Source organism: Trachinotus anak, unplaced genomic scaffold (genome assembly GCF_046630095.1).
Source record: "Trachinotus anak isolate AG129_WGS33_773 ecotype Australia unplaced genomic scaffold, CSIRO_AGI_Tana_v1 ptg000020l, whole genome shotgun sequence".
NCBI classification, from domain to species: Eukaryota; Metazoa; Chordata; class Actinopteri; order Carangiformes; family Carangidae; genus Trachinotus; species Trachinotus anak.
This window is the reverse complement of record NW_027273871.1, coordinates 9,274,306-9,293,534: the sequence shown is the minus strand read 5'-3', so window position 1 is coordinate 9,293,534 and position 19,229 is coordinate 9,274,306. Positions and strand designations below refer to the sequence as shown.

Below are 19,229 nucleotides of genomic sequence, written 5' to 3'. Positions count from 1 at the left end.
TGTACCCTCCTACCCCAACCTGTATATCAGCAAGTGGAATCGTATTTTAAAGCTTTGCCAACATTGTTTTTTTCCCCCAAAGCTGTCATGCCAATGGAAGCACTTTTGAATAGTGTATATGTTCTTGCTTGTGATTTAAACTACTGTATTACAGTTAAAGTAGCTGATTTGTATACAGCTTACATGAAAAGAAAAGAGGTTCAGTGATAGGAGTTGACCACAAGAGGGCTGTAATGTGTAGCCTAGGCACATGTTAACTATACTGGTATTGTCATGGTTAGCACACTATATAATAGAATAAATTTCTTTCTTTCTTAGAAACAAGGACAGAGTGAGACATCTTTATCTTAACTTTAAAAACAGAAGCAGAGTGAGATATCTTTATTTTAACTTTAGAAACAGGAGCAGAGTGAGACCTCTTTATTTAAACTTTAGAAACAGAAGCAGAGTGAGACATCGTCTTAGCTTCTTACTGCTGTTTAGTCCCGCCCCCGGAAAAGGAACTCGATTCACCCGCGGGATTTAATTAAAGAAGCAGCTCTCGGTCGGTCAGTCGGTTTCCCTGCTTGCGGAGAACAAACAGAGATCAATAAGTATAGATCAATAATTCGGAGTAATTCAGAGTGATTAAATGGCGACTCCACCGAAGAGGCTATGCCGTGTTCCCGCTAGTCCGTCGCTGAACGGCAGTTTCTCCCGCAGAGAGAAGAAAATCTCCATCGAGGGAAACATCGGTGAGTACTGAGCCTAACCGGGCGGCTTAGCGGTGACTTCTGTATCGGCGGGGAGGTGAACGATCTCTGATAAATATGTTAAAATCTGTTAAACTGTCGCTTCTCCCGAAAAGCACGGAGTCTCTGAGTGTCCGTATGAAAAGGCGGATTTGTAGTTTTACTATCAATTTACTATTCAATTTAAATCCGACCCAGCCTTGTGGAGCTTGTTGGCGCCAAATGAAGAGCTTAGTGTTAAGATCCCGTTTAAACTTACACAAGTATCATCATTATGATGAGTCAAAGCGGTTTAATATTAGGGCTGTGATAACCAATCAATTTATTGATCCATGAAACATTTGATTATTTTCAGTTGTTACAGGAAAAAGTAAAAATCTTTAAGTAAGTTGTTTAAATGGAAGAAATCTCAGTTTTTCTGCGACAAAAAACAAGACAGTTTTTCTTTTATCTGACGTTTTATACATTAAATTTGACCATTAATCAGTTCATCTGGGAAATAATTTCAATTATGAAAATACTAACGTCTATTTGTCAATTAACTCATTAATCATTAATTATTATTAACATATTATAATTAACAAGACTAGGTCAAAACCTAGTATATGCCTGGACCACCGATGGTCAAATCCAAATTTTAAAATCACTACGTCTGACAGAATCAGCAAACACATGAATGAAAGAAAGACAAAGACTGATTTTGCTAATTCACTGTAAAATTATCAGAGACAAAGTGAAAGAGCCAGAAGATCTTTCATTTTTTAAACATTATTTTTTTAAGGCTTTTGTTTTTATTATAGTCACAGAGAGTGTAAAACACAGGAAAGGGTTACAGGCTGGACTCGAACCAGGGCCACTGGAGCAAAGACTTAGCCCACAGATCATGTACTCTACAAGGTGAGCTACCAGAGAAACAGCCCTCAGACAGACTTTCTTATTGTGTCTCTCTCAGAGCTCAGCCTCTGTCTGAATCCACATCAGTATAGTCTTTATGTCTGACTCCTCTGTTTGATCTGGAGAACTGGTCTCAGCTGGATTTAGGTATGAAGCCTGCTTAGCAATGCCCCCCCCCAAACCTCTCTCTCTATCCTTCAGTAATAATGATTAATGTAGTCATGGTAGTTATTTTTGCTGTAATGGAGGTGGGGCTCAGTGTGTTGAAGCTCCTCCTCTTCCAGCAGTTCCTGAGCTGCTGGAAACCAGAGTGGCTCAGTACACTGAGGTTGTCAGTGATGGATGGATAGGTAGATAGATCAATAGATGATGGATTGGTGGATTGCTCACAGGGTTGCCCCCACTGTTTTGGTCAAGCCAAAAAGGTCATCTAAGTTTCCCAGAGTCGAGTGAGACATCTTCAAATGTCTGTTACAAAGATGTTCAGTTGACTGTGATGGAAACAGCTGAGAACAAGAACGGTTTGATTAATCATTAATTGATCATTAGTATGTTTTTCAGGTATTTGTCTGTCTATTGAAATGTATGTGGTTTGTGTTTGTTTGTTCTGACGTTTCTGATCACACTTCTGCTTAAACTGAAAATACTTGGAGACCAGGTTAGATACAGCCTCTGTGACCTGTCTGCTCGTCTCACCTGTCTTTTTTTCGTCTGTCTGTGTCTCAGCTGCAGGAAAGTCTACGTTTGTGCGTCTCCTTCAGGGGGCATCGGAGGACTGGGAGGTGATTCCTGAACCCATTGGAAAATGGTGTAATGTCCAGAATGAAAGTGACGACATTTACCAGGTGAAGATGCAGCCCCTGAGTAAAACACACCTGCAGTGATGATGTCACACAACGGCATCACTGTAAGACTAAGCCATCAGAACACTTCCTGTTCTCTCAAAATAAAATGATGTTGATGACTGCTGTTTCACTGTGTGTTTACCTGTGTGTCTCCAGGAGCTGAGTTCCTCTCAGAAGAGTGGAGGGAACCTACTGCAGATGCTGTACGATAAACCGAGCCGCTGGTCCTACACTTTCCAGGTGACTGTTACATTTGTTTTTCCTTAAAAGCTGCTTCTCCACACTTCACCATTAGTGAAGATCAGTTTCCCTCAGGACACAATCATCCTCTCACAACTCACAGCTTGTTTTCAATACATTAGTGCACAGTTCACCTAGGGCTCAGAGGCGAGACGCCTCTGTACCTGTCACAATGAAACTAGGGACCAGGTCTTCAGGGACTCAGAGTCTCCAGAGTCCAGAATCTCATGAAACATGAATAGCATGAAAATATGCTTTTAAAGTTCTTCTTCAAGACTTTGTTTCTGCTTCGTTTTAGTTTTAAAAAACTTCCTTCAATTATTAAAAATATATTTGAACCAACTCGTCCATTTATTGGTTTTTAAAAAGTGATCAAGTTGTAAAGTTGATCAAAGTTAACCCTCACCCTTAACCTAAAACTTACTTTGAACCACATTTCTAGCTTTGTTGTACATTTTCTTAACTTTTCAGTTTTCCTTACATCCACAGTTAAAACAGTCAACTGTTTTACAGGATGTCAGAACTTTTCTTAGCCTCAACATTTTTTAGGAAATGTAATCTTCACACTATTGATCAAATACCACACAATATGATAATCATAATACAATAACACAATAATGATACAATAACACAATAATAACAATAATCTCTCTCACGGTTTATCAAGAACAGGAGATCAGAGAATCAGAACAAAGGAACAAAATGCACATAGATGTTTATTCCCTTGATTAAAATGAATGGTGACTCTGTCATGTGATCATGTGACTAGTTATACTTTTGTTTTCTCAACATTCACATCATCACTTCTGTTTTCTAAAATCTCTGATGTGTCTGTATCATCGATTTTTATTTTTACTGAGACACAGTGCATCCTGTTTTTTATTTTTTTGCTCCTCTCTCACCCGTCTTCCTCAACTGTCTCTCTGCAGAGTTACGCATGTCTCAGCAGAGTTCGTTCCCAGCTTCAGTCTCCATCAGTCAAACTTCAGCAGGCTGAAAACCCCATCCGGTTCTACGAACGCTCCGTCTACTCAGACAGGTAACTACACGCCTGAGACAGGTAATTACACACAGAGGGATATATATACTACTGGGTTACCGGTGTGCAGGTATATATTACTACAGTAAGTGTGTACTGTGTGTCCAGGTACGTGTTTGCATCCAACCTGTTTGAGTGTGGTAACCTGTCAGACACAGAGTGGAGTGTTTATCAGGACTGGCACACCTGGTTACTGAACCAGTTTGAACCTGAGATCGCCCTCAACGCCATCATCTACCTGAGAGCCCAGCCACAGGTACTAGGTCTATTACTACTGCTGCTACTACTGCTACTACTACTGCCTTCCAACCTAAAGCCCTCTACTAGGAGCCTTCTACTGTGTTATACTTGTAATTGACACTATTTTATTGTTTTTTTGGGGTTTTATGTCCAACACATTGACTGTTTTGAAAAGTACTATATAAATAAAGTTTTTAATATTTTTACTACCATTAGTACTTTTACTACTACCACTCCATTTATCCTACGGGGTATCTGTATTTTTTTTTTTGGTCATTTGGCTGCTCCCCTCAGAAGTCACCACAGCAGATTGCCACGTATTCTAGTTTGGCACACAAGTTTTCCACTGGATGCCCCTCCTGACAACGACCCTCTACAGGGAATTTTAGAGTCTACAGAGTATCTGTATAATACTCCACATATTTCAGCGCTGTCTTCAGGTTCATCAGTATTTGTCTGTATATTTTAGCGGTGTATGCAGCGGTTGCTCCACCGGGGTCGGGAGGAGGAACAAGGGATTCCCCTCGAGTATCTCGAGCAGCTTCACTTCAAACATGAAGCCTGGCTCTACCACAGGAACCTCAGGTAACACACCACAGTGTTTTTATGTGTAATGTATTTTCATTGAAAGACAGGTGAACATTAACCCATTAAAACCTCAGTTTTCTGAAAAACTTAATGTTCAGAGCTTTGAAGCCTCAGATGGTTTCTACTTATATAAAAGGTTTTAGTGACCCTAGGATGGAAGCCCATCAGGTGATTCTTCGCCTCTGGCTGGTGATGATACAGGCCAAAACAGGCCTTGACATTTCTCTCACCCTGAGCCTTTACCAGCCGGTTAGCAGCAGATTGAAAGGGGGGGGGTTCAAGCAAATCACAATGCATGTCCTTGGTCACGTGAAAAATCAAGCTTCATCCAGCTCCAAAGAGAAAATCATGCAGACATTTAAATGTCTGTCACAACCTTCACGTTGTCTCTGGATTCAGGAGTTGACACTTTGATAAGTTGGAGGCTGTTTATTCACAAACAACAACAAACCAAATAATTTAATAACTCTTCAGATTTATATAAATTAATGTAAAACCAGGTTTCATGATGAGTTTGATAAATCAGCAGGTGGAGTTTGGAAAAGAATTTCAAATAAACTCTGACTTGTGTTTGATTTCGGTTTTCCTCAGTGAACAGACTTTTCAATATTGACTCTCTGTGTTCAGGTTGGATTTTGATTACCTGAATGATCTACCTGTTCTGATTCTGGACGTTAACGACGACTTCAAGGACAATCGCATCAAACAGGAAGCCATCATTGACAAGGTTTGTTTTATTGTACTTTTACTTTTCTGCTGTACTTTACAGTTTCAGTTCCGTTCGCAGGTTAGATTTTTACAGTCTGATCTGTTTCCTCCTGCAGGTCAGAGACTTTCTCACCACGCTGTAGCTCCACCAATCACAGCTCAGGATGCAGGCAGCAGGCATGACTGATTGGATGATTCTGTTACACTTTGTAAATGTTTCTCTTGGTGAATTTTTAATTTTTGTTTTTTTTTTTTTACTTTTTAACTTTTAACATTTAATATTAGTCTGGTGTTTTGGTGCAAAACTCCATTGAAAAACCTCAAATTTGTAGCAGCAGTATTTTAATTTTTTTCTTCACTTCATGTACAGTTTTAATTTTATATATTTTGTAGATACATTTTAACACGAGTCAGTGAAGGTATTGTGTGTGTGTGTGTGTGTGTGTGTGTGTGTGTGTGTTTTAACACTACTTATTTACTTGAATCAGCTCAATATTTATGCTTCAGCCTGCATCATCTCATAAAAACCACAATGCCTTTCAGGAATAACACTTGATATTTTTCTCTGCTGGTGTCTGTAAATCTGAACGGGTGAATAAATGAAATCAGACTGAACTATTTGTCTTCTGATTTTTTTTTTTTAAACTTGGATGTTATTAAACCAAACCTCATTAAAAAAATTTGCTGTTTTAAAATTCTTCAGTCACATCAACACAGTAACAAAACTGAAATATCAAACATGTCAGTGAAGCAAGCAAACACTGGACTACAGTATTACAGTACTGTGTGTACTGATACTGACTGCAGTACTTTTTTCTATCACAAAATAATGTAAGAGAAGAAAAACCAATGAGTCACTGATACTATGTAGACATGTGTATGGCTATTGACCAGCAGTGACATTGCTGAGTCATTTTAATTCCTGATGAATATCAAAATAAAAGTTCTGATAGTTTTATATGATGTCCCTTTGAATTCATGGAAACAGTTTGATTTAGTGAAAAGAAACGGTAAGAAAAATTGTACATTTGTACAAATGAAATTTACTGAAAATGTGAATACAGTTTGGTCTGCACTGGCATTTTTTTTCACAGGTCATGAAATAAAGGGTTAATGAAACGTGAGTTTTTCATGCTTCAGTCCAGATGTGAATGTGGGGGACACTATGCTATCATGCTAACAGAAACTGACAATGATTGTAGTGTTTAACTTTGAGTTAAAGCTCAACGTTTAAAGTCAAACTAATATGTTGAGTCACTATGAAGTTGTGTAACTGGCTAATCACTGACTGGAGGAAACACAATGGAAACACAGCAACTTAAACATCATTCATTCACACCTCGACAGGTGTCATTCAAACTTACCAAACAATCTGCAACACACACACACATATATTTTAACCTTAAACGTATGAGGTCATTGTTATGTAATGTTTTATCAATGTCTTTATCTGTTTTTAAGCTCAATTCATGGGCCATGGAAATAACTGTACTGTCACTCACAAAGTGTCACTACACTAAGTTGTATTGACATTGTGAACAGCATTGTTTCTGAAATGGTTGTCAAATCAACCAAACTACATAATATTCTTGTGTCTCTACATTAGACTGAGATGTTCCCGCAGATTTTTACATTTTTACATTTTGTGAAACTTTCACAAAACCTTTGAACGGTGTCACTGTTTCGTTTTCTATTTTTGAAGCTCGGGGAACAAAATGAAACAGTTCATTTACATTCACAAAAAGGTTATTTTGCTTTGGTAAAGTTTTGCGCTATTTGAATGTGGAGCTTCTTCTCCATCATCTGTCCCACCAGGGGTCATTGCATCTACGTAACGAGCATCTGTGTGTTGAGTTTGTGTTTCAGCTGTTTGTTGACCCAAACTCAGTCAGCCGAATTCCAGAAGAGAAAAACTCAGCGAGGAGCGAGGACACAAAAACAAACTGAGATCGCAAGTTTTTAACAAATCACTCAGCTCAACAGGGAGGAACAGGCATGGAGAGGTCTGGAAAGTTTGGAAGGTGTTTGGAAAAGTGTGAAAGAGACTTGCAGGGTTTTATAGAGAGAGACTTTTCACCCATTTCTGTTTTTTATATTTTTATTATTTGATCAATCTGCCAATTACTTTCAAAATTACTTCAATAATTGATTATTACCAGTTATATGTTCTATAAAAAAATGGAAAAACATGGTCAGAAAGAACCAAATATATGGTTATATTGATTCTCAACATCAGTCTGAAACTTTTCCTCTCAGAGACAGAGAGAGAGAGAGAGAGAGAGAGAGAGAGAGAGTAAGCTCAACCATTAACTGAACAACAAATGATTGTAGAGCCAAGAAAAACAGTGGTGGGGGTTTGGGGGTGAGGGTTGGTGGTCAATCATGTTACAAGGGTCTCTCGACCACTGAGCAGAAAAAAGACGACAGGAGTGAAAGAGTTGGTGCTGACTTTTCCTTTTAAAGTCACTTATTAATGTTCAGTCATTTGTTTTCTGCTGCTCCACCTCTCTTTCCCTTCATCCATCCACCTGTTCATGCCTCCATCCATCTATCCACTCCACCCATCCAGTCATCTGTCAGCCTGCAGACTGTAAGTACGTTTTCACAGATTTTCTGTGAAAATCCTCTTTTCATTCTGTTTTCCTTTTGGTAATCCTTTAAGAACTCTCACCAGACGCAAATATTTAACCTTTTTAGAGTTCATTGTTAAACTGCTGCTGCTACACTCCTGCTACTGTTTCCTCTGTTTCTCTGTTTCCTAGAGAGAAACAGCAGATTTATGGACGAACAACAGCCCAGAGCGTGCAGTGAAATGAGGTTTGGATAGTTTTGAAAAAAGTTTTGGGGAGTTTGGAGAAGGTTTTCAGTTTCACCTTTGACCCAAACATTTTTAAAGTGAATCTATGTTTTCAGAGAAAGAGAAACTTCCCTACAAATGTAATTATTAAATAATTGTTTTGTTATGTTTTCAGGTTTGTTATGATGGAACTGAAGCTCAAACCTTGAAAACATCTGACATCTGTTATTATTATTTTCATTATTATAATTTTTGAAAGAACAGTTGTTTTGGACAGTGGAGCTGAAAATATGAACAGACTGTTTTAGAAAATATAATAAAAGTAAAAATATAAAGGCGATATTGAAGAAATCAGACAGAGATGGGCTTCGCCGAGCTGCTGGAAGAGGTGAGTTTACTATTGATGTAATCTGAATACTGTGTCATAATAATCTGTTTATTGTATCATGTAATTTGAGCACTGTATAATATAATATAATTACTCCCCCCCGTCATGGTGAGGTGGGTGGGTTCGGCAGGTACCAGTGGCTCCATGTGACCCTGATCAGTTTACCTGGTTTGATGATGGCGAGTCAGAACCTGATAAACAACTTTGTCTCAGGAATCCCCGCCCATCACTGCAGCCTGCCAGCCAATTATAGCCTCTACAACTTGTCGCACAACCAGGTAACCTGTCTCGCCATCAGGGAGCCTGACTAACTACCTGTCTCATCAATAGGTAACCTGACAGTTGATGAATGATTGTTTCAGGTGGATGAGAAGCAGCTGCTGAAAGCTTTCATCCCTCTGGACTCTACAGGAAATAGACTGGACCGCTGTAGGAGGTAAAAGGGCATTTTTTTTCTCTCCACCTTTAATTGTATCAATGAATAATGAACTTCCTCTGACATCACTTTGTGTTCCACCTGCTGTTGTACAGGTATGTGGAGCCCCAGTGGCAGCTGTTAGCTGCTAACAGCTCAGCTAACATTAGTCAGCTACAGACTGAAGAATGTGTGGATGGATGGACGTTTGACCGCTCCGAGTTCCTCGCCACCACCGTCTCTGAGGTAACAAGAAAGCCCTGCTATGGCAACTATTAACACTGAGGTTAATTTATGTTAATGAGCTTAATGAGGTGATACTCATTAACAGAACAGTTCATATTAGTCACACTGTCCCTCTCCCTGTCTGTCTCTCTGACTCTGTCTGTCTCTCAGTGGGATCTGGTCTGTTCTCTCCGCCCTCTGAAACAGATGATTCAGACCATCTATATGGGTGGAGTCTTAACAGGAGCCATCATCTACGGTGGCCTGTCAGACAGGTAAGACACACCTGTTTGAAGTACAGACATTCAATCTGTAAACCTGTCAAGTTTTGGACCAGTGAGTGTCCATGTTTTACTTTTAGAAAGGTCCAACCACTGAGAATCTGTCTGTCTTTCTCCCTCAGGTTTGGGAGGCGGTCTGTCCTTATTTGGTCATATCTGCAGCTTGGTGTTCTTGGTTGTAGCTCCGCCCTCTCTCCTTCATACTCTGCCTACTGCATTTTTAGGTTCCTGAGTGGGATGGCGGTATCTGGAGTCATCCTCAACGGAGTCTCACTGAGTACCTGTCTATCTCCATACCTGTCTGTGTGCCTGTCTACCTGTTTGCATGTATACCTAACCCTAACCTGTCATCCCATCTCTGCGGTTTCTAATGGAAACAAACTGATAATGTGTTCTCAGCTGTAGAGCAACTTGTCTCTCTACCTGTCTCTCTACCTGTCTGTCCGCAGAGGTGGAGTGGATCCCAACTAAAGCCAGGACGTTAGTGGGCACGCTCACCTCCTTCTTCTTCACTTTTGGTCAGATGGTCCTGGCAGGACTTGCCTATTGGCTGAGAGACTGGAGGAAGCTGCAGGTGGTCGCCTGTGCTCCTCATTTCCTGTTCTTTGCCTACAGTTGGTCAGTGGAGATTTTCAAATGAATGTTTGTGTACTCTCTGATTGGTCAGGTGGTTCTGATCTGTCTACTCTCTGATTGGTCAGGTGGTACTCAGAGTCAGCTCGTTGGTTGGTCCTGAACCGTCGCTCTGAGGATGCATTGAAGAGTCTACATAGAGTTGCTCGAATTAATGGAAAACCAGAGATGATCAACAAGTTAACGCTGGAGGTAACCTGTCTGTCTGTCACTTGTATGAAGATGTGTGTTATCCAATCAGCAGCAGTAATCAGTGTCATGTGCCCCTGCAGGTGCTCCAGTCTCACATGAATAAGGAGATTGAGTCAAGTCGTTCATCGTTCACAGCGTATGACCTGCTGAAGTCCAGAGGGATGAGACGAATATCTATCTGTCTGATCGCTGTCTGGTCAGAGAACAGACTCAGTCACCTTTACCTGTTTTCATCCACCTTTACTCACCTGTTTTCATTCATCTTCACTCTATATTAATGTATTACCTGTATTAATTTCTTTAGTCTTATAGTTGTACGTTCATGTTTACACTTTTTACAAAGTGACAACAAATGAGGTTCAGACCTATATCTACCTGCCCACCTGTCTACTTGTCTACCTTTCTACCTGTCTACCTTTCTGTCTACCTGTCTACAGGTTCTCCACCAGTTTTGCATACTATGGTTTGGCGATGGACCTACAGAAGTTTGGGGTCAGTCAACTGATTAGTATCAATGCTACATGTTAGAACAACCTCTGACAATTTCCTGTACACCTCACTCACCTGATAGCTGAGATTCAGATACCTAAGAGATAGAGATGGGAAGGTTGTGATGGTTACACAATTTTCCTGTCCACCCGTCCCATGTTGACAGGTGTTTTAAACCCTTGTCCAGTTGATACTGAGCTCCTCCTCTGTTTGTTCATGGTTGTTTCAGGTGAGTATCTACCTGATGCAGATCATCTTTGGAGCTGTAGATATTCCCGCCAAACTGTTGGCTCTTGGCATGCTCAGTTACCTTGGGAGGCGGGTTTCTCAGGCCACCTGTCTCTTCCTATCAGCCTTCATCATCTTTGCCAACATCTTCGTCCCCACAGGTGACAAGTACACAAAAAATACACAATAGCACTGAACCTGTTTCTGATCTGAGCCTGATTCTGATCTTGTTGGGAGAATGTGCACACCTGTATTGAGACTCTGACCCATGTGTACGAATGTTTTGGTGGTGGATTGAACCCAGACATGCAGACCATCAGGACCACTTTGGCGTGTCTTGGTAAAGGTTTCACCTCGGCATCTTTCACCACCGTCTATCTGTACACTGGAGAACTCTACCCCACCGTCATCAGGTGAGACTCACTCTTCAAATCCTGACCACAGGTACTCTGCCCTCAAGCAAAGCATGTCAGAGGAGAATACAATAAATCAGCACCATCAGGTGAGACGGGGAGTTGCTGGTTCAGCAGGAACTTTACAGCAAGGCATGTTAAAGGAGAACTTAATGCACTAATGATAATTTATAGTTCTGTGTATTGATCACATGATGTGTGGATGTGTGTGTTTTCAGGCAGACAGGAATGGGCTTTGTCTCTACCATGGCAAGAGTTGGCAGCATGGCAGCCCCTGCTGTCCTCATCCTGGATGAGGTGACGTCAGTGATACAAAAATCACCGTCTTTTTAAAACTCTTTATTCATATACATGTTATCAATATCACCAATGTAAATACAATCACAACTTAGTGGTTTAGTAAATGAAAGGTGGAGATCCACCTGAGGGAGAATAAAAATTACAATAATGAAAAAAACAACAAATATATATGAACTGATCCACATTCTTCCAAGTTCTTACACCCTGAATCTGATCTTTGAAATAAAATATTTTCTCAATACACATCAATATAATGAAGCAATGTGTGTAATAAAAATAAAAACATTCATATAAATGGTGTTTACATGATCCATCAGTAACATCGGAATCCCTGTCAACAGTTTAAGTCTTGGTCCTAAATGTGTAGTTCTGTCTTGATCTCATTTCCACTTATTTTTGTTTAAAATAAGGTAGTCAACTGACGCAGAGCGTCACACCTTAACATGTTTCAATTATACTGAGACAGTTTTAATCTTGTATAACATGTGTAAGAGCTGGTACAGACTTCAGTGGCTATAATGTGTGTAGCATCATGTCGTGTCAGTGTAAAGTCTGGTCTTATAACAGAGTCAGAGCAAAGATAACAGAAGAGAGGAATTATTACTAACAGTACTGATGGACTACATTTCCCAGGTGCTCCCAGCTCTGCCCAGTATTGTGTATGGGGGAGCAGCAGTGTTGGCTGGATGCTTCGCCTGCTTCCTGCCAGAGACACTGAACGTCCCGCTCCCTGACACCATCGAGGATGTGGAGGAGAAATGGTGAGCTAACAGCTAACAGTTAGCTTCATTAGTAATGTTAGCTTCCAGTTAAGCAATGATTTGACAAAACCTAATGAACACTCAGAAAAAATACAATCTCTATGTCTGAATTTAACATTGATAGTAAAATACTGCTGCATCTACTCTATCTGAAAAAGAGAAACCTGGACAACTCTCAGTAATTAAAGACCTGTCTCTAACCTCCACAAATTAGAAAACTGGGTTGGACTCTCAGGAACAGTGCTCACATGGTTCAGGACCTGCTTAGAAGATGAAGACTGTTTTGTCTCTATTGTTTCTCATGAATCAGTGAAAACCACAATACTATACTGAATCTTTTGTGCCTTTATTATAGTACAGTGTCTCACATGGTACACGCCCTAACCACTCGACTACCGGGCCACTCCCTATTCAGTTGCTTTTTGAGAAGGGCAAGATTTGAAAAAAGGGAAGTGCCAAGTGGCCGGACATTTACAGTTCCTATATCTGACCTGTTAAACTATAGAAATTTAAATGTCTGCAGTTAAAATTATGCACATTTATATTTTTTCCACTTTGTTCATTCATTTTCACAATTGAACATTACAAAAGGACAGGGAAAAACAAATCACCTTTGTAATAGTAGTAATACGCATTATCAGAATGATGACCCTCTAATAATCAAACAATGTAAAACACCCATAAGTAGGTTGCTATTTCGTAGTTGCATTTAAAATCTGTTTTCATTCACCCCCACAAACTTAGAATATCACCAACTTATTTAAATAAAAAACACAATGACATAGGTTTAACACACTATTCAGATTGTCTTGTGCCGTAACTGGCTCATTTTCAAAAATTAAAAGTCTCGCCACTGCACCTATTATAATTTAACAGAGAAAACATTTCAGTGTGGGAAATGACACTTTTTGGATCTTGAAAGAGCAGAAAAGCTCAGCTCCTATGTGGTCAAAGCGACAGTGATGAAGGTGTTCATTAGTCAAAGAGGATTGATTGCTCGTTTTAATGAAATTCATATATGAGAAACTGGACTCACATGTGTTTGTTGATCCGAACATAGCAAGAATGAAAATTTCCAACCTTCTCACGTTTGGAAATTGCTCCTCAGTAACATGGTCTGTCCAGAACTGACAGCCACAGTCTGCTGGCAGACTGAGGTGCCTGCCTCAGGGTAGAGGATGGTTGTATGTTGATCAGTTCTAGTTGTAGGGAAGCTTCATTGAGTGATGTCACTACCCCTATTGCTTTTGTGTGAAAGCCTCCGTCTGCATCAGCAGAGAAGGGGTCCCTGGCAAACTCCAACATCTCTGTGGGTAGTTTGAAAACTTCAAATCTTGTGGCAAAGTTAGCCTTAATCTTAACTAAAAAATCTGTCATTGTCAGTGATCTGTGCTGATGATGCTCCTTCAGTGCACAAAACCATTTTACTGTGTTGCTTTTGCTAAGCCACCTTAACGTCATTGTGCAAAGCAGATCATTGTGCTCGGCTTAAGTGTCTGAGAGTCACTGATGAAACAGATGGTGTTGCAGGCTGGATGTTGATCTAATGAAATTAATGACAGCAATAAAAAAGTCTGTTGTGTTCTTTAACAGAATGCTGATTTTGGCTTATAGCACAGGGTGGTGTAGAAGGCATTGTAGGAATGTCATCTGTGTTGTTAGTGCCGACAAGCAGGCCGCTAGACACTGCACTCTTCCTGCCACTGCAGGAATCCCATCTGTGTCTGTTGACCCACTGCAAATCCAGTCCATGGTTTTGGAAATAAAAAACAATTTTCTCAAAAAGAAGCCTACTTCGCCAGTCCCTCCAAAGGAATTAATCCCAATGTGTCCACGAGAAAAGCTTTGCTGTCAAAAAATCTCACATATAGACGTAGCACACCTACGTCACTTCTGTCTGTAGACTCCACATTTGCTCGTAGATAATTGTCAGACTACTAATTTTGTGTCAAGGAAAATCCGAACCTGCTGGGAAGTCTTTTTCAAAGTACTTTTACATAGTTCGAAAAATGCCTCTTGATGTTAAATTCTTTTACCAAAAAAATTCTGTCATTGCAAATCCCACAGGGATCCATTCTCAGGCTCCTTTTGTTTGACCTGTATATGTTTCCTGTCCAGATCTTCCATGACCACAGCCTGGCTGATCACAACTATACAGACAACACACAGATTTATTTATCTCCCTTCCCAAATGATTTCAGTCCCACTGACTCTCTGTGTCTGTGCCCTGAAAAAGTGACAGACTGGAGGCAACAAAATGTCCTTCAGTTAAATAAAGATGGGACTGAGATAGTTCTGATGGGAACAAAGAAGGAGGGTTACAGCTGAGAACCGACCTGGAGTCTGGAGCATTAAAGACTTCAACCAATGTTAAAAATCTGGGTGTAATCATGGATGGGGATCTTAGTTTCAGTGACCACATCAAAGCTGCTAACAAACGGCTAACAAAATCTGCATTTTGTCATCTCAAAAACACAGCTAGGGTCAGAGACCTTGAGAAACTTCTTCATGCCATCATATCCTCCAGAGTCAATCATCACAACACTGTCCTCACTGGGTTACCAAACAAGACCATTAGACAGCTACAGCTTGTTCAGATGCCACTGCTGTGGTTCTGACTAAAAGTAAGAACAGAGAGCACATTAATCCAGTTCTCAGGTATCTACACTGACTTTAGTCAGATACAGAACTGAATTCAAAGGTTTACTTATTGTCAACAAGTCACTCAATGATCTGGGCCATAAATATATTTTTGAAATGTTCAATGTATATAAGCCTAAAGGGTCTTTAAGACCTGCAGGAGCTGGTCAGTTAGTGGAGCCTGGAGTTAAAACTTAACAGGATAGGAGGCGCCTCAGTGGCTCACCTGGTAGAGCATGTACCATTAAGGCTCAGTCCTACCTGCAGCAGCCCAGGGTTTCAATCCGGCCTGCAGCCCACTGCTGCATGTCATCCTTTCTCTCTCTCCCCAGCTTTCTTGTCTCTCTCTCACTGTACCTATAAATAAAGGCATAAAAAGCCAGAAGAACTAATTTAAATTAAAAAAACCCACTGTGCTGCACCCTGCTAAAACCAGCACTCAGTGGATATAAAATCTGGCCAAACTGTAACCGGCTTTAAAAAGAAGCTAAAACCTGTTCTTTTCTCCACTGTCTCAATTTGATCTTTTGATCACGCACTTCAATTCGATATTATCTGTTTTGTAATTTGACATAGAGCAGAGTGATGCTAATTCACATAATGATGCTAATGCTAATAGTTACTCAGTTATTGTACCTGTCTCTGATAAATATCAGTAACTGATAACTGGTCGTCTTTTTTTACAGGTCTGGAAGAAGCCCTGCCCCCCGACAGAAAGAGGGCATGTCCTTACAGGAGGGAATGGTCTCCGGCGATGACATCGGCATGGTTTCACAGGGGGGCGTTGCTTTAAAAGAGCTGAAGGATACAGAAGGGACTGGCCTCAATGCCCTCTGACCAATCAGATGCTGCCACATCACACAGTCAGAGTCAGTAGTGTGGTGAAGTATGAGGGGGAGATTCAGTTTGTGTCCTAATTTCACTCTTTTCTTTGAAGTATCTGAATGTTACTGAACACTGAACCTCTCTGGACAGTGTCTCAGTCAGGTTTATCTTCTGTCACCATGTTGAACTATTTACACTTTGTTACTGACTAATCAGCCCTTTTATGTCTCCAAATACTACATTACCCAGAACCCTCAGCTACTGTGGCCATGGAGAAGAGATGTGAATCAGAGAGTGACTTTGTTGCTACAGTTGACAAATAAAATATGTCACCATGGTTACTGAGTTCATCCGCAGCTGATCAGAATTTAAAAGTGAATTGACCAAAGCTGCAGATTGTGTTTTCAGTTTTCTAAACATGTCATCTTTACATCTTTAGAACTGTATCTCAGTGGCTGTCAAACTGTTTCTCATCAGGGACCCTAAACTGACACAAATTTCAGCACGGACCCCATCTGATGAGATTTTTGCTTTTATTTATTTATTTTTTTTTGTAGAAAATGTTTAAAGCCATGACCAAAATAGTCACACAATTTGTCATTGTGTTAATTGGATGGACTTACAGTGAAAATAGATTATAACCCTTTTTCATGGGGACCCCCTCGAGGTCCCCGGACCCCACTTTGCAAACCATTGTTGTAGCAAGAAGAAACTTCTTGGACAAAGAGCCTTTTTGTTTTGTTTTTACATTAGTTAATAATTGCAAATGATCATGGGAAATAATGAAACACTGTGGACATTTTGATTTTAATGTTGTTGGACCAAATTCAGAGATAGACTGAAAATTTTAATTACTGCATCCTGATTCTTCATAATATTTTTCAACACATTTTTTATATGTCCAATAAAACCACAGTGTTACAGTTACACTTTCATGATTCTCTTAGAACACAGTGAATCACACCTGTACAACAACATGTGATGTAATGTCAGTGGAACATTATGACAAAATAAAAACAGCAGAGTAAAGGAGAAATCAGTAGAAACTCCACTGTCAGTGCAGTGACACATGATGTGATTGACCGGAGGTTAAAATCTGGATTTGACTGACTCCAAACCTTCGGACGCAGCAGCTCATCAGACAAATATCAGAAGAACACTCACTCTGGTTACAACAATGAAGAACAGGATAATGTGGGTGACAGAGAGCAGGAGAGGTTGGGGTAAAGAATAACAGAAAAAAAATCCTTATAATACTTGGACCAATAGACCTCAGCCACCCAGAGCACCCTGCCGTCGGCTCTGACTAAGTGATGCCTGGATGCTGAATCTCCTCAGGACCAGCTAAGTCTGACCTAAATGTGCATCAGTCGTCAACTGCCAGAGAAAACTTCCCTCACTGTTCAGAACTGCACAGCATCACCCATCGCAGTGGGTGCACTGATTAGACATAGGTCTCTTTTGTTTACTTGAAAATTAATCTGGGAAGTGGAGAAGTGTGTAATGGGGGGATATTCAACCACGACCAATCAGACAGCTGGACTCAACTTCAACCAATCAGATAGTTGGAGTCATGATGTTTTTTTTTTTAAATAGACCAATGAGAAGGTGATGAAGCTGAAGAAGGAAGGTTTAGAGTAAAAGTTTCTTTGTAAAAAATATAGATGTTTAATATATTGTAAATCGGTCTAAACAAATAAAGTCAGATATTAATATATACAACCCTGTTTCCAAAAAAAAGTTGGGACTCTTAGTAAAATGTAAATAAAAACATAATGTGATGATGTGCAAATCATGTAAACCCATAGTTAATTGGAAATAGAATAAAGACAACATATCAAATGTTGAAACACTGAAATTTTAGTGTTTTATGAAAAATATTTACCCAATTTGAATTTGATGTTGAATCATGTTTTTGAAAGGTTGGGATAGGTTCAACAAAACACTGGAAAAGTTGTGTAATGCTAAAAAAAAAAAACATCAGCTTGAATATCTCATATCTCTTAATTGTCAACAGGTCAGTAGATGATTGGGTATAAAAAAGAGGCTCCAGAGAGGCAGAGTCTCTGTGCAGTGAAGATGGGGAGAGGTTCACCACTCTGTGAAAGACTGTGGGCAAATAGTGCAACAGTTTAAGAATAATGTTCCTCAAGGTAAAACTGCAAAGAATTTGTGAATTTCAGCGTCTATGGTTCATAATATCATTAAAGATTTAGAGAATCCAGAGAAATTTCTGTAGGCAAAGGGACAAGGCTGAAAACCACCACTGTATTAAAAACAGATATGATTCTATAGTGGAAATCACTGCATGAGCTCAGGAACATTTCTGAAAACCAATGTCTGTGAACACAGTTCATCACTGCTTCATCCACAAATGTAGGTTTGAAACTCTACCATGCAAAGAAGAACCCATATCTAACCATGATCCAGAATGGCTTCGTAGTGGTAGAGTCCAGACACTAAATTGGCCTGCGTGCAATCCAGACCTGTCACCCACTGAAAACATTTGTTGCACCATGAAACTAAAAATACAACAAAGGAGACCCCAAACTGTTGAGCAGTTGAAATCCTGTATCAGACAAGAACAGGACATTTCACTTTCAAAACTCCAGCAGCTGATCTCCTCAGTTCCTGAACATTTACAGAGTGTTGTTAAAAGAAGAGGTGATGAACACAGTGGTGAAAATGACCCAACATTTTTGAAACATGCTGTTGACATCAAATTCAAATTGAGAATATATTTTTCATAAAACAATCAAATTTCAACATTTGATATGTTGTCGTTGTTCTATTTTCAGTAAAATATGGGTTTACTTGATTCGCACATCATCACATGGTTTTTATTTACATTTTACACTAGGGGTGGGAATCACAGGGTACCTTATGATATAATACGATAGGCGATACATGGCCCACAATACCAATAAGATCACTATACAACGATTCTGTGATGATTGACTTGATGTATTGCAAGACAATCACATAGCAATACATCATATGTGTCTAACTGAAGAAAACAAAATGCCCCAGAAAAATTAAAGTGCAGGATTTCTCTATTCATGAGTCATTTTTACACAGTTTGAAACGAACTGAGATGAAATGCTGAACAAACAGTGCATAGAGTCTTAGCAGCAGAGTCCATCTTTTACAAACACACTGTAACTTGTCAATGTCAAAATGTGACATCAGACTGGCAAAATTCCAAACTGCAAGAACACAGCACAGTTCTGCAGCAGAACACATTTTTCAGTCTGTAAATGAAAAATTACAGAGCTATAGAACAACTATGTAAACAAATTTGTGTAAAAGAAATACACATTTCTTTATGCAAGGCACGTAAAACAGTTAGCGCTTAAG

The 19,229-nt window shown here is 39.8% G+C and overlaps 2 protein-coding genes across 3 annotated transcripts; both read left to right on the top strand.

Moving 5' to 3' along the window:
- Nucleotides 1-503: 503 nt before the first annotated feature.
- On the top strand, nucleotides 504-5,900 carry LOC139637445 (deoxycytidine kinase 2-like). Of its 2 annotated transcripts, XM_071506156.1 has the most exons (8): nucleotides 504-734; nucleotides 2,352-2,470; nucleotides 2,627-2,710; nucleotides 3,640-3,749; nucleotides 3,858-4,005; nucleotides 4,459-4,574; nucleotides 5,205-5,304; nucleotides 5,402-5,900. In XM_071506156.1, the coding sequence occupies exons 1-8, from the start codon at nucleotides 632-634 to the stop codon at nucleotides 5,426-5,428; spliced, it is 807 nt and encodes a 268-aa protein (XP_071362257.1). In that variant the 5' UTR covers nucleotides 504-631; the 3' UTR covers nucleotides 5,429-5,900. The 2 variants fall into 2 exon arrangements, with proteins under 2 accessions (XP_071362257.1, XP_071362258.1); XM_071506157.1 differs by lacking the exon at nucleotides 504-734 and having other exon boundaries at nucleotides 2,394-2,532; nucleotides 5,402-5,567.
- Nucleotides 5,901-7,689: 1,789 nt separating this feature from the next.
- On the top strand, nucleotides 7,690-17,730 carry oatx (organic anion transporter X). Its single transcript, XM_071506155.1, has 17 exons — nucleotides 7,690-7,875; nucleotides 8,048-8,102; nucleotides 8,258-8,470; nucleotides 8,584-8,748; nucleotides 8,833-8,906; nucleotides 9,002-9,131; nucleotides 9,282-9,385; nucleotides 9,514-9,668; nucleotides 9,841-10,009; nucleotides 10,093-10,216; nucleotides 10,297-10,412; nucleotides 10,654-10,708; nucleotides 10,935-11,094; nucleotides 11,238-11,346; nucleotides 11,565-11,643; nucleotides 12,280-12,407; nucleotides 15,734-17,730. The coding sequence occupies exons 3-17, from the start codon at nucleotides 8,444-8,446 to the stop codon at nucleotides 15,882-15,884; spliced, it is 1,746 nt and encodes a 581-aa protein (XP_071362256.1). The 5' UTR covers nucleotides 7,690-7,875; nucleotides 8,048-8,102; nucleotides 8,258-8,443; the 3' UTR covers nucleotides 15,885-17,730.
- The last annotated feature ends 1,499 nt before the right edge of the window (nucleotides 17,731-19,229 follow it).